Source organism: Oryza glaberrima, chromosome 3, assembly GCF_000147395.1.
Source record: "Oryza glaberrima chromosome 3, OglaRS2, whole genome shotgun sequence".
NCBI classification, from domain to species: Eukaryota; Viridiplantae; Streptophyta; class Magnoliopsida; order Poales; family Poaceae; genus Oryza; species Oryza glaberrima.
In genome coordinates, this window is record NC_068328.1 from 35,327,376 (window position 1) to 35,348,115 (window position 20,740).

The 20,740-nt window shown below is 40.8% G+C and overlaps 3 protein-coding genes across 3 annotated transcripts; 1 reads left to right on the forward strand and 2 right to left on the reverse strand.

The window, feature by feature from the left end:
* The first annotated feature begins 1,092 nt into the window (after positions 1 to 1,092).
* LOC127765274 (probable cytokinin riboside 5'-monophosphate phosphoribohydrolase LOGL5) lies at positions 1,093 to 3,483 on the forward strand. The gene has a single exon (XM_052290140.1). It carries the CDS (start codon positions 2,449 to 2,451, stop codon positions 3,190 to 3,192), a length of 744 nt encoding a protein of 247 aa, XP_052146100.1. The 5' UTR covers positions 1,093 to 2,448; the 3' UTR covers positions 3,193 to 3,483.
* Positions 3,484 to 6,129: 2,646 nt separating this feature from the next.
* Positions 6,130 to 16,531, reverse strand: LOC127766684 (protein EXPORTIN 1A-like). The gene is made up of 32 exons (XM_052291800.1): positions 16,223 to 16,531; positions 15,670 to 15,786; positions 14,623 to 14,715; positions 14,450 to 14,521; positions 14,231 to 14,338; positions 14,081 to 14,163; positions 13,802 to 13,940; positions 13,644 to 13,712; positions 13,338 to 13,415; positions 13,168 to 13,227; positions 13,012 to 13,056; positions 12,626 to 12,733; positions 12,448 to 12,543; positions 12,076 to 12,276; positions 11,885 to 11,944; positions 11,386 to 11,496; positions 11,152 to 11,249; positions 10,967 to 11,075; positions 10,645 to 10,710; positions 10,371 to 10,469; positions 10,199 to 10,279; positions 10,027 to 10,116; positions 9,344 to 9,429; positions 8,724 to 8,804; positions 8,445 to 8,627; positions 8,216 to 8,282; positions 8,019 to 8,129; positions 7,783 to 7,890; positions 7,565 to 7,702; positions 7,356 to 7,487; positions 7,180 to 7,284; positions 6,130 to 6,859 (listed from the first exon to the last, which is right to left on the reverse strand). Exons 1-32 carry the CDS (start codon positions 16,316 to 16,318, stop codon positions 6,737 to 6,739), a joined length of 3,213 nt encoding a protein of 1,070 aa, XP_052147760.1. The 5' UTR covers positions 16,319 to 16,531; the 3' UTR covers positions 6,130 to 6,736.
* Positions 16,532 to 17,219: 688 nt separating this feature from the next.
* LOC127768161 (uncharacterized) lies at positions 17,220 to 18,637 on the reverse strand. Its single transcript, XM_052293697.1, has one exon. The coding sequence runs from the start codon at positions 18,304 to 18,306 to the stop codon at positions 17,881 to 17,883; it is 426 nt and encodes a 141-aa protein (XP_052149657.1). The 5' UTR covers positions 18,307 to 18,637; the 3' UTR covers positions 17,220 to 17,880.
* Between the last annotated feature and the right edge of the window lie 2,103 nt (positions 18,638 to 20,740).

Here is a 20,740-nt window from a genome sequence, read left to right on the forward strand (position 1 = left end):
TGTATTTGTATAGATCCTTGTGTACATATATATGCATAGTAAACGGAGGCAGTAGATGGTGATGGGACAAGGTGTATACTATCTCCGTTCTAAAATGTAAACATTTTTAGCTCACTTATGTGTCCAGATTCATAGCTAAAAATGCTTACATTTTGGGACGGAGAGAGTAGCAAACAGGTCAGGATTCGGCACAAACGTAACATCGCCTACACTGGGACTATATATGTACCGTGTACCGATTTAAGAAAGAAGAAGTAAAGGAAAAATATATATCTTGGGGTTAATTGGCCGCGCGCTGCACTGCTTATTACTAGCAAGAGTGTCGATCTGCAGTGTCTTGTAGTTGTATACTACTGGCAAAGTGGCAAGGCTGAGTTAGAGAGGTTGGAGAATGGAGATCCAAGAACAGAGCGTGACCTCCGATCCCCTGTCGCGCGCTCGCCATATGTACAGTAGAAATAATCACCCAACCTACTGCCTCTCGTGGTGTATGGTGGCTGTGTTATTTGCTCAGGTTTCCAACCCCTCTCCCTTCTCGTTCCACGCGCACGCTTTTCAAACTGTGAAACGGTATGTTTTTTTACAAAAAGCTTCTATATAAAAGTAATTTTAAAAAAAATTATACAAAATCATATTAATCTATTTTTTAAAAAAATAGCTAATACTAATTAATTGCATGCTAATGAATCACTCCGTTTTCCATAGGCACTGTATCACTCCGAACATAGCCTATATACTCCTGCTTCCGGTATCCACTGAATGTTACTACTGCTCTGCTCTTCTCCTCAATAGCTAGATACTACTATTCCCTCTGTTCAAAGTTATAAAACACTTTTGAATTTTTTTAAGTTAAATTTCTATAAGTTTGATTAATTTTATAAAAATGCAGCAACTTTTACGATATTAAATTAGTTTCATTAAATCTAATATTGAATATATTTTGATAGCATATGTTGTTTGGTGTTAAAAATATTGCTATGTTTTCCTACAATTTTTTTATCTTAAAAAACTTTAATTTAGTAAAAAGATAAAAACGTCTTTTATAATATGAAACGGAGGAAGGAGTAGATAGGGCTCTCTCCTCTCTCACAACTGACAAGGGCACCACAGTGGCTAGGGAGCCGTGGCGACCTAAGGAGATAGAGGCACCGCCCCTCAAATCCACGCCGGATCCGGCGAGGAGCAATGCTGCGGAATGGAGCGTTGGCAATGAAGACGGCAGTTAGGCCTCTCCCATAGGGTGTGGGGCATCGGTGGCTAGATCCGACGTCTCTACAGTCGGATCCGTCACCCCCGCGGCCGGATTCGGCGCCTCCTGTCTAGGCTCGTGGCAGGAGAACGGTGCGAGGAGGCACTGTAGCTCAGAGACGATTGCCTGCTGCCGTGGAGGTAGGGGTCTAGCCACGGCGGCGAGGCCGCGGGAAAGCGGAGGAGGCGAAACTACGGGTCAGCAGCGCGAGGCGGCGGTGGATATGGCCGTGGAGGCTGAGGTGTGGGTCCGGACGGTCGTCTGCGGGGATGCGGCAGCTGCTCCTTGGCTTGGGGAAAGGCGGTGATGACCACACATGACCGGACCTCCATGGTGTTGTGGTGCATGGAGGATGGTTGAGTGCCATCGAGCTGGTGCAGGGGTGCTGGCCGGTGGAGGGGTGCCGGTGCGGCGAGCCTACATGCTGGACGAGGTCGTTCGGGTGGCAGGGCTTTGGAATGGCAATAGTTGGGTGGGAGCTGGTGCTGTGGGCGAAATCCTAGCTCGATGTTTTCGGGTTGACAACGATGACGCCTCGGTGTTGTACTTCCTCTTGAGAATGTTGCTGAGTTGTCAGCTCTCTCCACCCGATATGACTTTTGGGGTGAAAACCTAGTCCAAGGTGGATAACCTCCATGGAGGCACCGCCTCGAAGGTCATGTTCCCTCGCATTCATTGCCTTCTTCCTAGTTTGGCCTTCTGCGTTCGGTTAGTTTCGTCTCTAGGTTGGTGTAAGAATGAGCTGATCTTTCCCTCTCTCTCTCTCTCATCCTCATCCTCAAACCTCCTGTGAGGGTGGCCGGGAGTCTGTCGTCGACCTTCTTGGTGAAATTGGTTTGAAGCGAGAGCGTCTGCGACCTCCTTGTAGGGCTAGCAATTATCGGTCACGTACAACGGGTGTGTGTTTGGAGCCTGTAGCATGTGGTGGAGTAGTCTTTTTTTTTCCCTAATTATGACCTTCTTCTGTTGTAATTCTATACATAATTTTTTTCATGCTATATCAATATGAATCTTCTTCGTGTTGTCTTGTGCGGGTCATTCAGAAAAAAACACTATTAGTAAGTGGGAAACTAGAGGCCGACCGGAGGTTTCTTTCTATCGTTGGGAGCCTCTCTGCCTTCCGACCTCCATCGGATTGGGTGCAGACCAGCAGCAGCAGCAGCAGCAGCAGCCAATAATTAAGGTCGTCGGCCGTATATATGATGATGGAGAATAGCAGGGAGCAGCAGCCGGAGTCGTCGCCGGCGAACAACAATAGCAAGAAGAAGAAGAACAAGAAGAAGACGGCGTCGCGGTTCCGGCGTGTGTGCGTGTTCTGCGGCAGCAGCCCCGGGAAGAAGGCGTCGTACCAGGTGGCCGCCGTGCAGCTGGGGCAGCAGCTGGTGGAGCGCGGCATCGACCTGGTGTACGGCGGCGGCAGCGTTGGGCTGATGGGGCTGGTGTCCCGCGCCGTCCACGGAGGCGGCGGGCACGTGGTGGGCGTGGTGCCCAATGGCGTGCTGCCACGCGAGCTGATCGGCGAGACGCTGGGGGAGGTGAGGGCGGTGGGAAGCATGCACCAGCGGAAGGCGGAGATGGCGCGGGAGTCGGACGCCTTCATCGCCCTCCCCGGCGGCTACGGCACGCTGGAGGAGCTCCTGGAGGTCATCACCTGGGCTCAGCTCCGCATCCACCACAAGCCCGTCGGCCTCCTCAACGTCGACGGCTACTACGACTCCCTGCTCGCCTTCATCGACAAGGCCGTCCACGAAGGCTTCGTCTCGCCGCCCGCCCGCCGCATCATCGTCGCCGCGCCCACCGCCTCCGACCTGCTCTGCAAGCTCGAGGAATACGTGCCGCCGCCGCACGACGCCACCGCCCTGAAGCTCACCTGGGAGATGTCCACCGTATCGGAGCAGCACGCCGGAAGCATCTACTCCCCCAAGCCCGACATGGCACGCTAGCTAGCTAGCTAGCTACTCGATCCACTTCATTATTACTTATCTTGTTTCTTCTCATATAATCTTGCTGCTAATTATTTCTTCCATATATTAATTCCCTATATATATGTATATATACTCGATCGTACTATATTGTATACATCATCAATTACTTGTAACTTCAATTAATCCTAGCTACATCGAAGAGGCAGGCGGCCCTAGTTAGTTTTCCTGTACTAGAAGCTAGTTAATTTTCCTCTATGGAGTGTTATTATGAGTTGATTGAGTTGGGAGTATTAATTTGTTCTCTCATCATTTACTAGTACACACGTTGTTTTGTTGTCATCGATCTCTATTACTCGTAGAAAGGGTAAGGACCTAGACTAGGTACTAGAGGAAGCAGACCGATCCAACTATCCAAGGGAGGAAGCCCTGTGATTGGGAAGCAGCAATTCTTTTCTTCTTCTTCTTCTTCTTTTAAAGGAAAACTGCAAAATTAAAATAGAGCAATCTAATACTCGTTTAGGGCACCACCTCATAACTAATCAAGTACTAGGTTTCTACTTTCTCCGCTTTAAGATATATTAACCTAGTACTGAATTATACAAAATCTAGTATCACGAATAGTCCAAATAACCTGTTACTAAAAATATGAATAGCTTGACAATAAGTTGTGTCTAATCTAATACTATGTTGTTATATTTTGGGTCAGAGAATAAAGAGAGTACTTACTGATATTATGTTGTTATATTTTGAGTCGAAAGACGAGGATAGTACTTACTAATACTACTTTTGTGTACATACATAGCAAATTAGCAATCAATCAACTTCCTTCCCGTGTCCTCTTTGCAACACGACAGGTCCTCCATCGATCTCACACGTGGAGAGATAGAGAGAGAGAGAGAGGCGCAATTGGAGTATATCGGCAACTTTTACCAACAAGGACGGAAGGAAGGAAGGAAGAGGAGGTGAGACACCAACCGATCGATCGATCGACCGACCAAACGAGGTGAGGTCGACAAACAAAGAAAAGCCAGCCGTAGTGACAACACTAGCTAGTCATCGTCGTCTTGTCCATCGAGTAACAAACAAACAACACTGGCATTCTGGCAAGTGGCAACAGCATTTCTCTTCTCTTCTCCTCTCCTGTGGACTACTAGCTAGCTAGGAGATGTTTTTCCAGTGAGTTTCCCCTGAATTCTGATCAAGACCGAAAATGACAATTAATTAATTGGAGTAAAATCGATGCATGTGGACTACTCTCTCTCTCTCTCTCTCTCTCTCTCTCTCACTCAGAGTCTCAGTCTCCTTCCAGGAAGCCCTCTCCTCTCATCTCCTCTTTCTGGACCAAAAATGAGAGGGCCTCATCTCTTCACACAAGAGAAGAGCCCCATGCTACTGCTAGTGGATGGATAGGAATATAGACAGGGACCATGCATGCTATCTTTCTGTTTGGCTGTCCATGTAAACTAAATGTTGGATAAGAATTGTCTGGACATGTTTGGACTGTCCAGATAATAGCCAGTAATTAATATAGGGAGGTAAAGTCAATTGCTGTTGAGTTCAATTTGGAATTCAGGCATATGTATAATAATCCTCCTAAAATAAAAACTAGACTAGTATCCCTTTCTACCTAATCATCTTGACTAGCTCCGTCGTTTATCTCATAATTCAATTCAATTCTGTGTGCATACATATTTATTCCATGATGCAACGTGACTAGTCACAAGTATACTAGTAGTAGACAGAAACAGGCGCCTACACGCCAAGTGAAAATCTTTTAACTATTTGGCAGCTGCTTTCCATACGTCCAAGTCAGATGATCAATAATAGGCAACAGACATGCATGAGTGATAATATATTTGTTCAGAATGACCATAAGGCCTCTAATTACCTTAAATTGGAGTATTTGATTTGCCTATTTTTGTTTCTACAGGCTATCTTAATTAGGTGTTGATATTTCAGTAGCTACCCTATTATCATATCATATGTACCTGGCTAAGACTTGAGTCCTGCCGCAATCATGCATATGCATCCTCATGAATTAATCGGCATCACATATTGCTCAACTGACCACTAGAAAATTAAGCAATGCATACTCATTGTTACATGTAGGAATGCGATTAATTTGTTGAATCCGCGGAGTAGCTTGACGCTAACTTAGCTAGCTCAAGCTCTCTAGATAGCGAGGAAGCAAAAGCAGCTGCCCAATTCGGTTTTGCGGCCCATGCGCGCGTCCTTTTCCTTGTCGGGTAATAATCTCTCAATTTGTCGCGGTAGTGCTTAATTTCCCAGAGTTGATCATCCGACACAGCAGAATGGGGAAAGCATGGCCCATTCACCACCTGCCTAAACAAGCTAGTACAAATCATACTCAAAACCATATCTTTCTTTCACACATGAAAAAAAAAAAAACACCTTTCAGCTGGTTGTGCTTCTAATGAGCTACGAACTGATCAATACATCCCCGCTCTAACACACTGCGTCGTAAAACAAAAGTCGCAGTAGCTGGCATCAAATAACATGACACGTTTTCACACATTTCATACAAAGTGAGAAACTTCTCCAACTTCCCGTTTGCAGTGCACTGTTCAGGAGGAAGAGGAAAACCGCATCAAAAATCTATATAACCATCATCCAAACGAAAAATCCCCATACTCCACTAGCAACTAACACATAGGGCTTGTTTTGGGTTCCTTCCGACAAGTTGTAGCCTCTTTCAAAATCAAAAGTTCCTTCAAACAGTCAAAACTTTTCACTCAGATTCTAAGTAACTGTAATTATAGAATCCAGAAAATGCACTAGAAGCCGAAAAAGCTAGGTTTCTCAGCTTCTTCCGGTTCTCACGGACTACTTCTCAGAATTTAAAACTCCCCCAAACAAGCCCCTATACACACTTATTGGAGCCCAAACGCTCCTGAAGAATCAGGCTTGAATATGAAAACATAAATCAAATCGTAATTCGTTCAGAACTTGCGTTAATATAGAAAAAAAAGTGACGCCAAAGATTCGCTCCATGCATGTGGGTAATACACGCGGGCGATCCGACTTTGATACAGACTCGACAAATCACGAGCGTCAAAAAGAAACCAAACAGCACATATGCGGGCAATGTAAAAAGAACATATTTCACAAAATAGTACACTACGAATATAAGTTTCTATCCTGAATCTTGTCCACAATACAGAATGCGGCCGATCTATAAACTAAACTAAAAATCATGATACAATGTTGTACCGTGATCATACTATATGATGGCCCCGCACACGCAGCAATGTTAGCAAAATACAGGAGCACAAGAGCTGCTGTCATCACATTAACCTGACAGCTCATACTGCAAACCAATGGCAGTCCGAAACAGCTCTTGCGACAAAATTGAGTTGGCCTTTCCTATTGACTAGCAGAAATCTCGCAATCAGCACCAAGTGGAGGTAACCGAAAATAAAATTACAGCAGGCACCTTCTTTCACCACCCTGGAAGAACTTGGGCAATGGGATGTTGAGGGCTCCAGAGGTTTGGAGGCCAAAGCAAGAAATGGAACTGGATTAGCAAGGCTGAATCACAGAATTATGAATCAACCATCTCATCTTGTAATTCGCTTGGGGCAATAAGCCCTGGAATGGCAAGCATTCGTTGACGCTCCCTCTCTCTTTGTGCAGCAGCCTCTTCAGCATACAAATCCTTATTATCCTAACCAAACGAACATGAAACAACTCATCAGACGAGTTCAACAGCAAGTAACATGAAAACAAATAAAAAATGGGCACTTATGCATTGTAAAGGCCCTAACATTAACGCTATACTTGGCACATGATTCCATATCTATTGTTTTCTCAAGTTGGTACCATACTACCACGTGGCAACATCCACTCTCTGGTAATTAGCAACTGTTGGTTTCTGATAAACTATGTTCTTACTATTTCTGGTATAGTGAAGTATTGGTTCCTCTAATTCCTTTGAATTGTGAAAAATCAGGTCCATGCCAGTGTCAAGGGGTAGGGGCAAATTACCTGAGCCGAGAACTCCTTTGATTGCACCAGGAAATCCCTAATATGGTTTTTGAAGCTTGGAAGGTCATGTTTTGAACTAAGAAGCCCATCAACAAATTTTGTAACCTGTGCGGGAAAAGTTGTTAGGTCTATGATGGCCACAGAAGCACAGGATAGCTGCAAAAGAAGGATCATACCTCAGTAGGTGTCATGTTGGGAAATGATGAACCTAAAAGTTTTATTGTGTAATCTCGGACAAACATAGCGTTGTCAGTATATTGGTATGGTACTGAGGATGCATCCCAGAGAGGCTCCGTCAGACCATCAACCTACAAATTAGGAAAATTAATAATTAAGTGTATCCATACAAACAAAAGAGAACAGATAAAAATGAATATTGACATACCACACAAAATAAGTGCTGCAGCACCAAAACATGAAGCTTGAAACCAGGCTTGTGGAATGTGTCTGTCAGAACTGCAAAGATCTCTTGTTCAATATTCAAAAAATAAGTTTTGTAGAATTGATTTTGGAATCCTGAGGCCTGCAAGTGAATCATGTAAAAAAAACATAAGCTAACAGAATATTATGCAACGGTAGCAAATTGTGGATTGTATTTTCTACCTGAAAGTTCTTTAAAATTTCCAGCAATAGACTGAGACCAGTCTCTGCGATGTTTCTCTCTGTATGTCTAAATGCCCAGTTGATAGAGTCAATCACAAGTTTCAATTGCTGAATAAGATAACAATCCAATAATCAGATAAAACAGAAGAATAGAAGATAATATGTTGATGTATCTGAACTCAATAGTAAATTTAAATCAACAAGGAAGAATGATGTTTTAAATAGTTGGTACTAACCTGACTTGAAAGCTGAATTAATGCTTGGAAGCAATGGGTGCCAATCGCACGAAGCAAAGAGAAAAATTTGAGGCGATGCTCCGGGTAATCTTCAAAGTTTTTAGTGATCATCTGACAGGACAGAACAAATTATTAATTCAATCTAAAAATATTAACTATGGATAGAGTGAAAAAGGAAGCTTAATAGGTATTCCTACCTCAAGAGTGCACTGGAAAACAGCCTCAAATATGCGAGGCACGTCTTCAAGCATTTCACCTTTGTATCTACAATAAACATTAAAATGATGATTACTGGAAAGGAATATCAGAACAGACAGTGCAACAAGATGTACAGTTGGAAGAAATTTCCTACGAACTGAAATAATAAAAACACATTTTAATTTACATCTACAAAAACAAAGACATTATCAGGTTGGAGGCATATACTTGTTTATGATCGTCGCAAACAGGGACAGAACTTCAGATTCCCTAGCATCGGGAACATTTCTAGCATAGTCAGCAAGAATAGGATCCATCATAGGAGGAACAAACTGTTTCCCAATGTGTGGTAGATCTTCAGCTTTGTCCACAAAAGTCTCAATCAATTTCAATGTTTCCCTCTTGACAGATCTGTCACATATAGAGCATAATTTAGTAAAACAACAATTCATACCTAAGGAGATTTACAAAGGAGGTCCTTGATAAAGAGAAACCATCAATTCATACCTAAGGAGTTTTACAAAGGAGGTCCTTGAGGCAAAAGGTCCCCCTTCAGCAATGGTGCTTGATACAAGCTCACTGTACATTCTGATGTGAAAACAATGCACGAACAAAAAAGATGGTATTAGCTAATGAAGTATTATTAAAGGCGTAACAAGATGAAATCAACCTTGACCACAAGAATAATCAGAACATGGCAGGCACAATGGCAAAAAAGAAAATTCTAACTAGTAGATTGGAGCAAATTTAGCATGATCGCTTGCTTTCTGGGCCAAATTCTGCAGGCCCCAGAAAGTTGTGGTTGTTTGCATATTGCCATACAAGAGAGACCAAGTTTTACATGGGCAGGCACCAGGCAGGACAATCCCAAAGAACAGTTCATCTGAGACCTTGATCTAACTTCGGAAGGTGTTATGTAGTACAATACTGAGATTTAGCAATATAATGTGTATCGAGATTTGATTTTCCATCAATTGTTTTAGTCAGTTGCTTCAATTTATTTACCCCGCCGAGTGCCCCAGATTTGTAATACTTGATTAGCTTTGTACTTCCAAGAAAATGCTGTACCATTATCTAAGAGTTAACATAATACAGCAATAAAATACAGTAAGCGGTGAACAAAATACCTGTAAACTGTCAACATGTCAAGAAAGATTAGGGAAATTTGCGGGAAAAAGTGTGGTCCAAGTGAGCTAGCAACACTTGTGTTTGTCTGCAAGCACATATAACAATATTTATTACACCAGGAGAAATAACAAAAAACCAACAGTATCTAAGACCAAGGAGGGTTGTGCAAAAGGTAAATGAAACTGAAAATTACACTAAAAACAGCACATTGTACACAAAGAATAATGTTTTAATTCAACAGACAGCGAAGCACACAGAGGAACCAAAAGCAAGCAAGTGCAATTGCTGGCTAACTACCTAGAGGTAACACACAAACAACAATTGCAAAATATTTTCTAGAATGTATGATATCTACAGTTTTACACAGCAAATTGACCCTAAATATTTTCAAAGTTCCCAAGCACAATCTCACAAGAAAAAGCATGCTCTATAAATTGGTTCAGTGAGCTATAATGAACAAAAATGTCCCTACCAGTTCGTGACTTAGCATACACCTGGCTACGCAGTTCAGTTCCTACTAGGTGGATGATCTAACTTTGAAGCTTTACAAATTATAAAATAAATAAATAAAAAGAACATCAAGAAAAAACAAAAACAACAAAAGAAAGGAAATAATACCGCAGTTCACACAGCGAATTTCAAAACAATAGACAAATGAAATTCTCAGGCTCCATTAAATTACCTGCAGGATGTTAAGAACAGATCTAATAACATCCTGGTTCTTCAGGATATCAATGCTTTGGCTTGCCTGTCCAATTATCTCGGCCCATTTCTGTTCAATGATAGGAAAACCTGTCAAAACTACATTTTCCAGAAAAAGTATAAAGGCATACTAAGAATGTAGAATAAGGAACCTGATTAGGGAGGCTCATCAGTCTTTTGAGGTATTCATCTCTCTTAGTGTTATCAGATTCAGCTTGAATCATGTGGCCAACCTGAGCAGCAAAATCAGATAGCACAAAATAATATTAATGATAAACTATTCTGATTGAAATTGTGTTTTACTTATTTGGTTTTTAAGCATACCGATTCATAAAACGTATGAATCTGGTGCGGCTCAAGATCACCAATTGTCGTGGCAAGGCTGGACAACAGTTCAGAAACAAATGGTTCGTTCTCGCCCACCTAGATAACAAAGAAACATGAAGTTGGTGTGTCACCGGTGCATATTAGCATAAATTAGATGCATGTGCTTAAATTAAATTCAGCACATGCTTTAAGTAAAACATAATTTGTAATGAAATAGCAGCAAAGTATCCACATAAGAGTTTGAGATATCAAGCAATGTGATTGAATTTACCTGTTGTGTGACAAATTTGCGCTTGCATTTCTGAACAATTTTCAGAAAAGTATCACACGCCATATCCTGCAATCAGCAGAGCAAGGCATACATTACATACAACACTAACAGAAGTGTTGAGGCATTAAACTCTTTGCACAAACTGGAGATAGCAGCAAACAGCGTGTGTGATGATCAAACAACAGATACATGAGTAACTTGTTATTAAGATCATGGAAGGAAAGATGGCTGCAAGCAGTTCCAATCTAAGTTCCACACTACAAGGGCTGCAAAACAGTGATTCTGCACCAACACAACAGACTACATGTGAATGCACACTGACCTGAACTCCAGGATGCATCTCATGCATGAACTCAAATAGTTTGTTAACCACCGTTTTCAAGAACTTCCAATGAGCCCTGAGAAATCTTGGGTACTGACCAACAACATACCTAACAAAGCAATCATCAGATCAGTCAAACCTTAATTTTGTTAGTATAAACATGGGTAGTTGAGATGAATGCTTACATGATGTTACTGGCAATCACAGCTTTATTATCCTTCCCCTTTGTGATTTCACAGAGATTTAATAAATCGCGAATAACCATTACCAAGAACCTATTTTCCTGAAAAAGATCCACAGAAACCATTAAGAATTTCAGCACTGCGTGAAATGGTCAAAATTATCACAAAGCTAAATATTAGTCCTCCTTAACGTTTGTCAAAGACAAAAAGAATGGAACAGTGTATGATTATTCAAACCTGTTCCTCCACCATAGAACCAGATATTGATCCGATTGCCCAGCAGAGAGTATTGAGGTTATTCCAACTCCAGTCTTCTCCATTTAATTGCTTACTCAATTTCTTCAGCATCTGGGATCCCAAAACAAATTTGTAGTTTTCTGGTTTAACTTCGTACAAAGCACTAAACCAGATGGAGAAATTGTGCAACAATTATATCGAAAAAGTAGACATTTTTAATTGCTCTTGGGCTACACATAGTGAGCTTGCTCACATAACTTTCCTAGGTTACACAGAATTGAGCTTTGACCAACAAGTAGCTTACTAACTACTAATATTACAGTAGGCACTTTCAAACTAAAGCCATGTGTTGTCATCATTTGAAGTCAGGTTTAAGCCACAACTTGCGCTATCTCAACATAGAAATGGAACAAATTCAATGGATATCACATAGCATGAACAAAGCATAATATTTATAGCATGTGTTTTTTTAATGAAAATATCTGTAGACAAGACATACTTGCTGCTCTGTATCCTCATGATCAAGATGAGACAAGTAGATCAGTGTTTCCCTCATAATCTGCCAAAACAATTAATTAAAGAAAGGAGGCAACACATAAGTTTGACAATTAAATTAAACAGGTGAAGCACGGAGTATGTGACACAATTTGTGTACAGGGGTGGAAAATAGCTACACATTCTGTTACTAACCTTATACTGGACAAGAACATCGTTGTCTTTCATTGTTTCACGTACAATATTCCCATTTTCATCTTCCACAATCAGTACCTCCTCTGGTTTTGCCATCCGACAAATCATCAACATTCGTAATTTTGATAGTGGGCCTGAGTAAAGCTGACGCCTCTGCTGAACAGCTGTGATGGTGCCATCAACTCCAGGGAGCATCTGAGCCTACAGATTATTCATATGTGCGATGAGTCGACGATGTAGTAGAAGAGTGCGGCACTTCAAAACAAGAAATAACAAGTGAAATAGAAGGAAAAGTTTGCAAAAAGTGCATGAATTGCAAAGGTGAATATATCAAAGCCATTGAATTCATGTAAAAAATTCATAGAGGAACACCTGAAGTCCCATCATGTTTACAGATGCTGCAGGCTCCATTTGATTGTGTGCTTCAAATAGCTCTAAAACAAACACATTCCAGTAATCCAAACACACCTGCAAATCGGCCAACATTATAAGATATGCATCTCTCTTGAACCATTCATATATGTACCGAATCTAGCTATAAATTACTTACCTTAAAAACCTCTGTGTCATCAACATATGAAATTCCAATGAGGTACTCAAGGCCCAGAAGTAATGCAGCTCTATTTTCTGGAGATGCCTCCAATATGCGCATGTGATTCTAAATGTATCACCAAATAAAGAGATCAGAGCATATTGAAACTAAATCATGATTTCGTACGGCGTAACTAACATTTATGTTATTTTTTCAGTGTATAAATTGACAAGGCCAATACAAGAACAAATCAGCTTTTTTTGTCACAACTGGGAATATGACATCAAAAGAGTAGGTTAATTAGTTACAGCATCTCAAAGAAAGTTTCATATATTTTAAGTGTGCAATTTTATTATCTCAAAAAATAAGATAGTTAGGCATACAGAGAATGTGAGAAATCCTACCTTGAAGAAAGAAGTGAAAAAAAGAGCTAGATTTTGTATGAATGCCTGCACCAAGGAAAATACATTTTATTAATACAGTACCTCAATGGTATTTAAAAAATGAGAAATCAACCAGACTCCTATGACCGACTGTTATTGAAGTAATCACTGCCATACCTGTTCTTCACTGGAGCCATTAGCATAAGCATCAGGAATTGTTCCAGGAGGAAGAATAGCCTATACATGTTATGGAAGGGTCGTTCATAAGTACATATTTAAAAGGAGGGGGAAAGGGCGAGGATACTTTAGAAAGAAGGAAGCAACAGATTCCTGAAGACATTCTTTACCTGCAACTGCATCATGAAAATCGTATACATCTTCACATACTGCACATTATAAAAATCACCAAACTGAAGAGCAGCGACCTGCAAGATCCATATATACAAAAGATAAATAGGGTATTAAACCAACAAGGTTACATGTTTCTCAAATGCAATAGGGCTGGTTTACTGCCCCCATTCAAAAAGGATATATAGAAAAAAAAAACTGAACCAAACTAATGGATATGGTCCATTTTTTATTACTCCATTAGGAACATACGCAGTTAGAAACATTGCTAATTAGACACAGCAGGAAATACATCACCAATTTACCTCTGTAAGGCACTGGAGTGTAAGGTTCCGATAAGCAGCTATAGGAAAGAACTTCAGTAATGTCTCCAGCTAACAAACATATATGAAGAAAAATAAGACATGATTTGATAAATTCTATGTAGGATCTTTCCTGATAAGTTTAGAAATAAGCTACATACCAAAGGTGACTCAAATATGAAGCCCACTGGTATCCATGATAAGAAAGCATGAAGTGTAGCCAGTGTAGCACGGATGAGCTCAGGTCTTTGTGTTGCAGATAGGACATATAAACATAGCTCATGAATAAGACGAAATTCACTGTTCAACAATAAGGAAAATAATGTTGCATCAGTTCAAAAAGCAGTCGCAATAAAGTATATGTCAAAATAATTGACTGTGGTCTAATATATATAGATACAGAGCACCCTAAAAGGACAAAGATGGTAACAAGAACCAACCTGTTAAGTGATGACTTCAGTTCTTTAATCTTCTGTTGTGTCATTTCACCTCTTGAAAAATCAAAAATTTCTTCGCTTAAAAGCTGCAAATCGCAGAGTCAGTAGTTGGTTCCATGTTGTTAAACAGAAACAGGTGATAACTCAACTTGCCTTCAATATAGCCATGCAATTTTCGCATATGGTTTCACTACTCTTTGCAGCAGCAACAAGGTCAGGAACGAAAGATGACCACCTAGCTGGCCACTCATGCTTCAGAACCTATTATATTGCAACAATTAATAATACAAGTCAGTTGACTTGCCAGATGAACAAATAGATAATAACAAGCAGTGCTATGACTTAAAAGGTGACTGAAACGGTACAGCTTACCTGCACCAGTATAATGTTGAGTTTATTAACATAAAGTCTCTCTTGCCGAAAAGAAGCCTCATTACTGGAGAGCTGATAGAGTGACGAAAGAGCACATAAAAGGCATACACGAATGAGATTTGTTTTCATGGGCCAGATGAAATAAAAGATTTGTCAAATGTGTTGGTCCTTACCTGGACAATAACATCAGATATGTAATTCTTGATGCCATCACGTTGTTCAGTTGGCAATGCATTCCACCTATACTTTATAACACTTTCAAGTACCTAAAATGTGTAGCAAAATCAGGAAATGACACAGAATGAACTTCGCAGCTACAAGTGAAGATGTAGCACTAGCATGCATGCACAGAGACATCCCAGGTTGGGATCTCCTAATTTAAAATGAACATGGAGCAAGCATCAGCATCATGTTGAAACTAGCTTGTAGATGCAGAAAACCCAGGTTTTATTTATGGCTGATGCACATAACTATGGGTTGCATGATCATACCATATGGCCCCTAAACAATTTCTGTGGTTCTGCCAAAAAGAGAAGGGTGATGATGGAGTCATGGCAAAAAAAGAGATGAGCCTTATTTGAATAGTGAAAGAGATTAGAGATTCTGAAGTGGCAAAAGAGAAGCTCTTTTTATTCTGTTGGTGAAACAATAGAACCAACATGTCACCTTTCACTGCTCTAAATAGAGGCCATTATAAACCATGTTTCTCCAGCATGTTAAAAAATAAGCATAGCACAAAAACTGCAAACTGATATTTAGAAACTTAGGTCTCCATCTATTTCTGTAAAAAAGGAAGCATCCACTTTTACTGTAAACAGGGTTCTGTACAAACTTCATGCTACCATCCTGCATTTAAATTTTTTAAGCATGGCCTATGTATGTATTCAATCTAGCCTATGCGCTAGGCCTGCGAAGGCAAATAAGCAACATGTGTTTCTCCTAGGGTTGATTCGTCTCTATAATGTGGTAGTACATAAGTGATAAAACACTCAACACTGTTGAACAATCTGAATGCTCAAATATAGGATATGGTGACTATGAGAACCTCTCCTAACACAGTTACACTACAATCATATAAGCAAACGTGTAAGGTAAAGTGCAGGTATTACGGGATGAAAAAATATCTTACTACAATGCTAATCATTAAGAGAAATGGCAGCCATCTTTATTGAGTTGCAAAGAAACCTAACATGGCTAACTAGTGAGGTGCGGAAACTTACTTGGAGGGCAAAGAACTTGGTGTTCAAGTTGTGAGAATTCTGCAGAATGTGGACCACCTGCAGCCACATATCTGGATTATTCTGTAGATCCCGTAGTATCTGATCAGCGGCATTCCTCTGAAAGAAGAAAAAAGGCACATAAGGATAATATGGATGCATGCATGACATTGCTTAATCAAAAAAATGGTAGGAAGAAACACATTAAAGGTGATAATGACATTGTATATTGGCAGGAGGTTAAAATAAAAGGATAAACGAATATGCAGCAGGGCAGCAACAGCAAACACAGAGCGTGAAGGGGGGGGGGGTCATAAACGGTGCTATAATAGCAGCAGCAACGCCCAGCTTGACGCATACTCCAGTAAATACGAAACCCTAAGGATGAAAAAGAGTAAGGTTGAGAGGGCATTGGCGGGCGGTGAGAGCGGATAGGGTTGGGAACGCATAGGAGAAGAAAGCGCGTAAACCCTAAGTCTCGGAAGCTGTCCGGCGGCGGTGGCGGGGAAGAAGCACGCAAGGCGCGGGCGAGCGAGCGGGCGGAGAAGTAGAATACCTCTTCCTTAGATCCGGTGCCGTAGAAGGCGGCGACAGTGGCGTCCAGCAGCGGGACGTCTATGGGCTGGCTCAGATCCCTCAGCTTCTCCGCCATGGCGGCGGCGGGTGAAGCGAACAGGGGTCGAAGTGAGGGGGGGATTCGGGGAGGTGCCGGAACCCTAGGAGCGGCGGCGGCGGCGGCGGCGGGAGGGATGGATTTCTATCGGGGAAGGGAAGGGAAGCGGAGGCGGAGGAGGAGGAGGATTTTTATTTTGGTTTTTTTGGGGTTTAAGAGATGGGAGGGGAGGAGCGTCTTCCTTCCTTGTTGTTTGGGGTTGCGGGGAAAGTACGCGATGCTTGGCTTGCTGCCCCCCCTTTTCACTCTGCCCCCCTCTACAACTCCGTATTCTTATTTTACATCAATACATTCCAATACCACTAGTTGTTTATTTGTTTCCTTTCTCATTTTCATGATATATATATACTCCCCGTGTTGTTTACTTCTAAGTACTACTTACTTGAGTTATTACCTGTTTGTTTTACATGTGTTATACTACTCTCATGAATTTGTATTATGAGAGCATTTTTTCAATTACGGAAATTATTTACATCCCCTATCTAGTGTTGTGCAGCACACAGCCAACAGCCGCTCTTGCTGCTAAATACTCAAATATATACGGTGTGGGACAAATCCCCAAATATTATGTATAGAAATATAAAAAGAACAATTATTATGAGAGTATTTATAATTGATGTATACTTCTTCACAAAAATTATATAAATCTCATTTTACAAATAAAAACAATTTAAACATATTAGCGGGCACACTAAAGATGCGGCTAATGCCATAGATTCTATGACGTCAATTGAAAAGCAGCTACAATAGGACAATGATACGTGTTAATGCTAACTATTCTAGTCGTTATAACTTTAGATTAAAATATTATTTATAGGTTCTAGTTAGGCGTACATTGAATGATTATTGTTATAAAAAGAAGCCATAGTTGTAACGGTATATCAGATATTGCCCGATATTGTAGCCAAGAACCATGTGTAAAGGAAAAATAAAACCAAAGAGGTTTCTAGCTAACGCCAAGGTATCGAAAAAGAAGATTGGCGAATTTAGAAACATGTAAGAGCTAGGAAAAAGACAACAATATGGACATGGCTACATAGTCCGTCGACATTAATTATTCAAGTCGAACTACAGTAAACTCTTGTTATAACTAGTGTACTACCTCATAACTGTATAAATTAAAGACGTAAAAATGAATTCTCATTTACTATAACATATTCATATTTAGGCTACACGTGTAAAGTGTTCTTTTTTTAGCACATTGTCTCTCATGAACAGTTTTGCAGTGCAATTTCTTTTGAACCAGTAAATAGAGCAGAACTGAAGACGCGTGGTAGTATACAGATGCAATTAATCCTTCTAGTAGTAATATATTGCTATTGTATCAATACGGGAATATAAGTTGTATCATACATGCATACATTGTGTAACAGATGGAGTATATACGAGCTAGAGATCAAATAAGAGACAGCGTATTACATATGGATGGATTAATTCCTGTATGTATAGATAGATAATATATAGTATATGCTAGGTAGGTAGATGAATAAATTATAGCTGCAAGGTGGAGTAGAACCGTAGAAGTAGGTAGCTAGTTACTACTAGTAATCAGCAGAATCCCAGAGAGGCCTGAACCAGATGGAATGGACAGAGGATTGGAAGGAGAGCATGAGCAGCAACAGCAGCAGCAGCAGCGCCACAACCCACGGCGACCCGCTCCCTGCAGCCTCGGCCTGATCAGCATATGCATGGTGGTGGTGTACTTGGCGGCGCAGCGTCCAGTAGCGGCGTCGATGCTGGAGGACGAGAAAGAGGAGGAAGATGGTGACGGCGGCGAGCGGGGCGGCGAAGACGCGGAGGCCGATCTCCGCACGGCGCTCGATGGCCTTGTAGTCGACGTAGGAGGAGACGGAGAGGAAGAAGATGACGATGGCGAAGAAGACGAGCAGGCGCGCCGGCGGGAGCGACGCGGAGGACAGCAACCGCGCCGTCCACGACCGCCGCCTGTGCTGCAGCCACGACGACATGGTCGATCGATATATATATATATATATATATATATATAGACTAGCTATTGTTTATTCATTAGCTAGCAGGCAGCAGAGATCGATCGATCGAGATCAACAATTCATGGACAAGAAGCTCTTGGAGCTAGCTACTGCTACAATTGGTGGGGGATGGATATGCGGTGGAGGGAGGGAGAGACTAGCTAGCTAATTAAGTTAAGAGCTTGATGCCGGCCAGCTGCCGATGGATCGATCGAGATGCTGATGAGAATGAAGAAATTAATGGGCGGGGCGGGGGCGGTCGAATCGAATCGAATATATGCTTGCTAGCTAGCTTAGCAGCCTATCACCTGCTCCTGCTGGAATAAGCTTGCTGCTTTTCAATCACTACAGTATGTCTGCCTCCTGCTGGATCAATTCCATTCAGTGAGGCTTGTTAATTAGCTTGCGCAGAAATGCAAAGCATGATTAATCAATTTAATTTAACCAAACCTTTGTCCCATCCTTGCAGTGTGAGCCAGGAAACTAACACATCCATCCATCGTTTTCTCCACGCCTGATAAGTCCAGAAAATTGAACAAAGCAATATACAGAAACTAATTTACAGATATAACTTTTACATATGTTTTTGTTCTTTGCGATCTAAAAACAATGCTGCAAAAACCATGACGAGAAAACATCAAAATCAACTATAAAATTTGGCTTTAAAACTTAAATTTTCTTTTACTCTCACGAGCCAATAAGACAACGATGGATATGTTAAATGTAGAACTCATAAACCAGTCGATGGCCCGATATTTGTTTGTAGTTCATCACTTATGAGTACTAGAAAGGAGTTCATCACGCATTGCAAGTAGAAAGTCACAGCATTCATCTTTATGGAAAAATATGTAGTGCAAACCTAAAAAGTACCATAGTTTCTTTTTTTTAAAAAAAAAAGGAAAACCTAAGATTTTTCCACGTTCCATTTCTATTTGACGTTAATTTTCAAGTTTACACCATATACATGTAGTTTGTTCTAGATATTTTCCCCATCTTCATTGCTCCCATCATGCATGAATCCTCTTTGTTGTCCAATCCCCAAAAAAATGCTGTAAAATGGTATTACCCTCTCATACTCATCAAATTTGTATATTTTAATTTCCATAATCCAAAAAAGGCACCCATACATGGTATTGCACAATCATGCTCATCAAATTTGCATGCATGTTTTCTAAACTTAGTACTAACGACAGATATTGGAAACAAAGGAGGTGTTTGTTTCTCTAGGAGTCAAATTAATTAATCTCAAGTGAAAAAAAATGTAAAAAAGTCCCATGTGAACTCATGTTTATTTGGGTTCTTTGTGAAAGTCCTATGTCAAAATCATAATCTGGTTGGAGCAACAATCTTTGGTGTGTGTTTTTTACCTGGAAAACTACTAGGGCTTTGCCTAGCTTTGGGGTTGTAAAGTGTATAAAAAGAGGTGCAATTTCACAAAGAACCTAAATAAACATAGCAAAACCATTAAGGTTGTGTTCAAACGTGTTGGTTTGTAACCCATTTATCCTGCATGAAAAACAAGGTAACTCATTAGCACATAATTAATTGAGCATTAGCGAAAGAACTTAAAAAAACGGCCAGTATGACTTTTTAAAGCAACTTTTCTATAGAAACATTTTAAAAAAAGAAATGTATCATTTAGCAGTTCAAGAAGCATACACATAAAAAATAAGGGAGTATAAGTTAATAATGGGATATTCAAACGCGGCCTAAGCCTTTCAATCCAGCGTCGAAAAAGACCAATCTCTTCTACCATACTTGCTCGCAGACCAATCTCTCCTCCATTGCACTTGTTCGCGGATCAATCTTCCTCTCTTTTGTTTATACCGAGGAAAATTTGCTAGAGATGCAACCATGACCGTAGCAAAAGTTTGAATTCCGAAACTTAATTTAATTTTAAATTTGAGTTTACGTTCTTTTCATTTCATCGCGTTCTATTTTTTTTATCCATAGCTTATTTATACCTTGTTTATTCCTTGATTCTTTTTTATACAGAAGGATGGAGCGATAAAAGATTTGTGAAAGAGAGTGCTGCATATGCGTTTGGGCTGGGCTTTAATTTGAAGACCTTTCGATCAACGGAATTGACAAGGAAAGGAAAAGCGAGCGACAGGCCTAACACAAGAGGACGCGACGCGGCCCATAACAACAAGTTTGTTTCTGCCCGTGCTTTTTCTTGAAATAGGTAACGCCCCTGAACTTTACGACGGCCTACAAAACATCCTCAATCCCAAATTTTTACCCTTAAATATTCAAAATCGTGCAAACTAGATCACATAATAGTATAGAGGGTTGTTTTAGCTGATGTGACATCCTAGTCAGTAAAAATAAATAAATACTCCTTATCTTCTCCTCGTTGGCACCACATCCGTGTGGTCTCTGCCGACCATCAATGCAACATCAAGATGGTAGC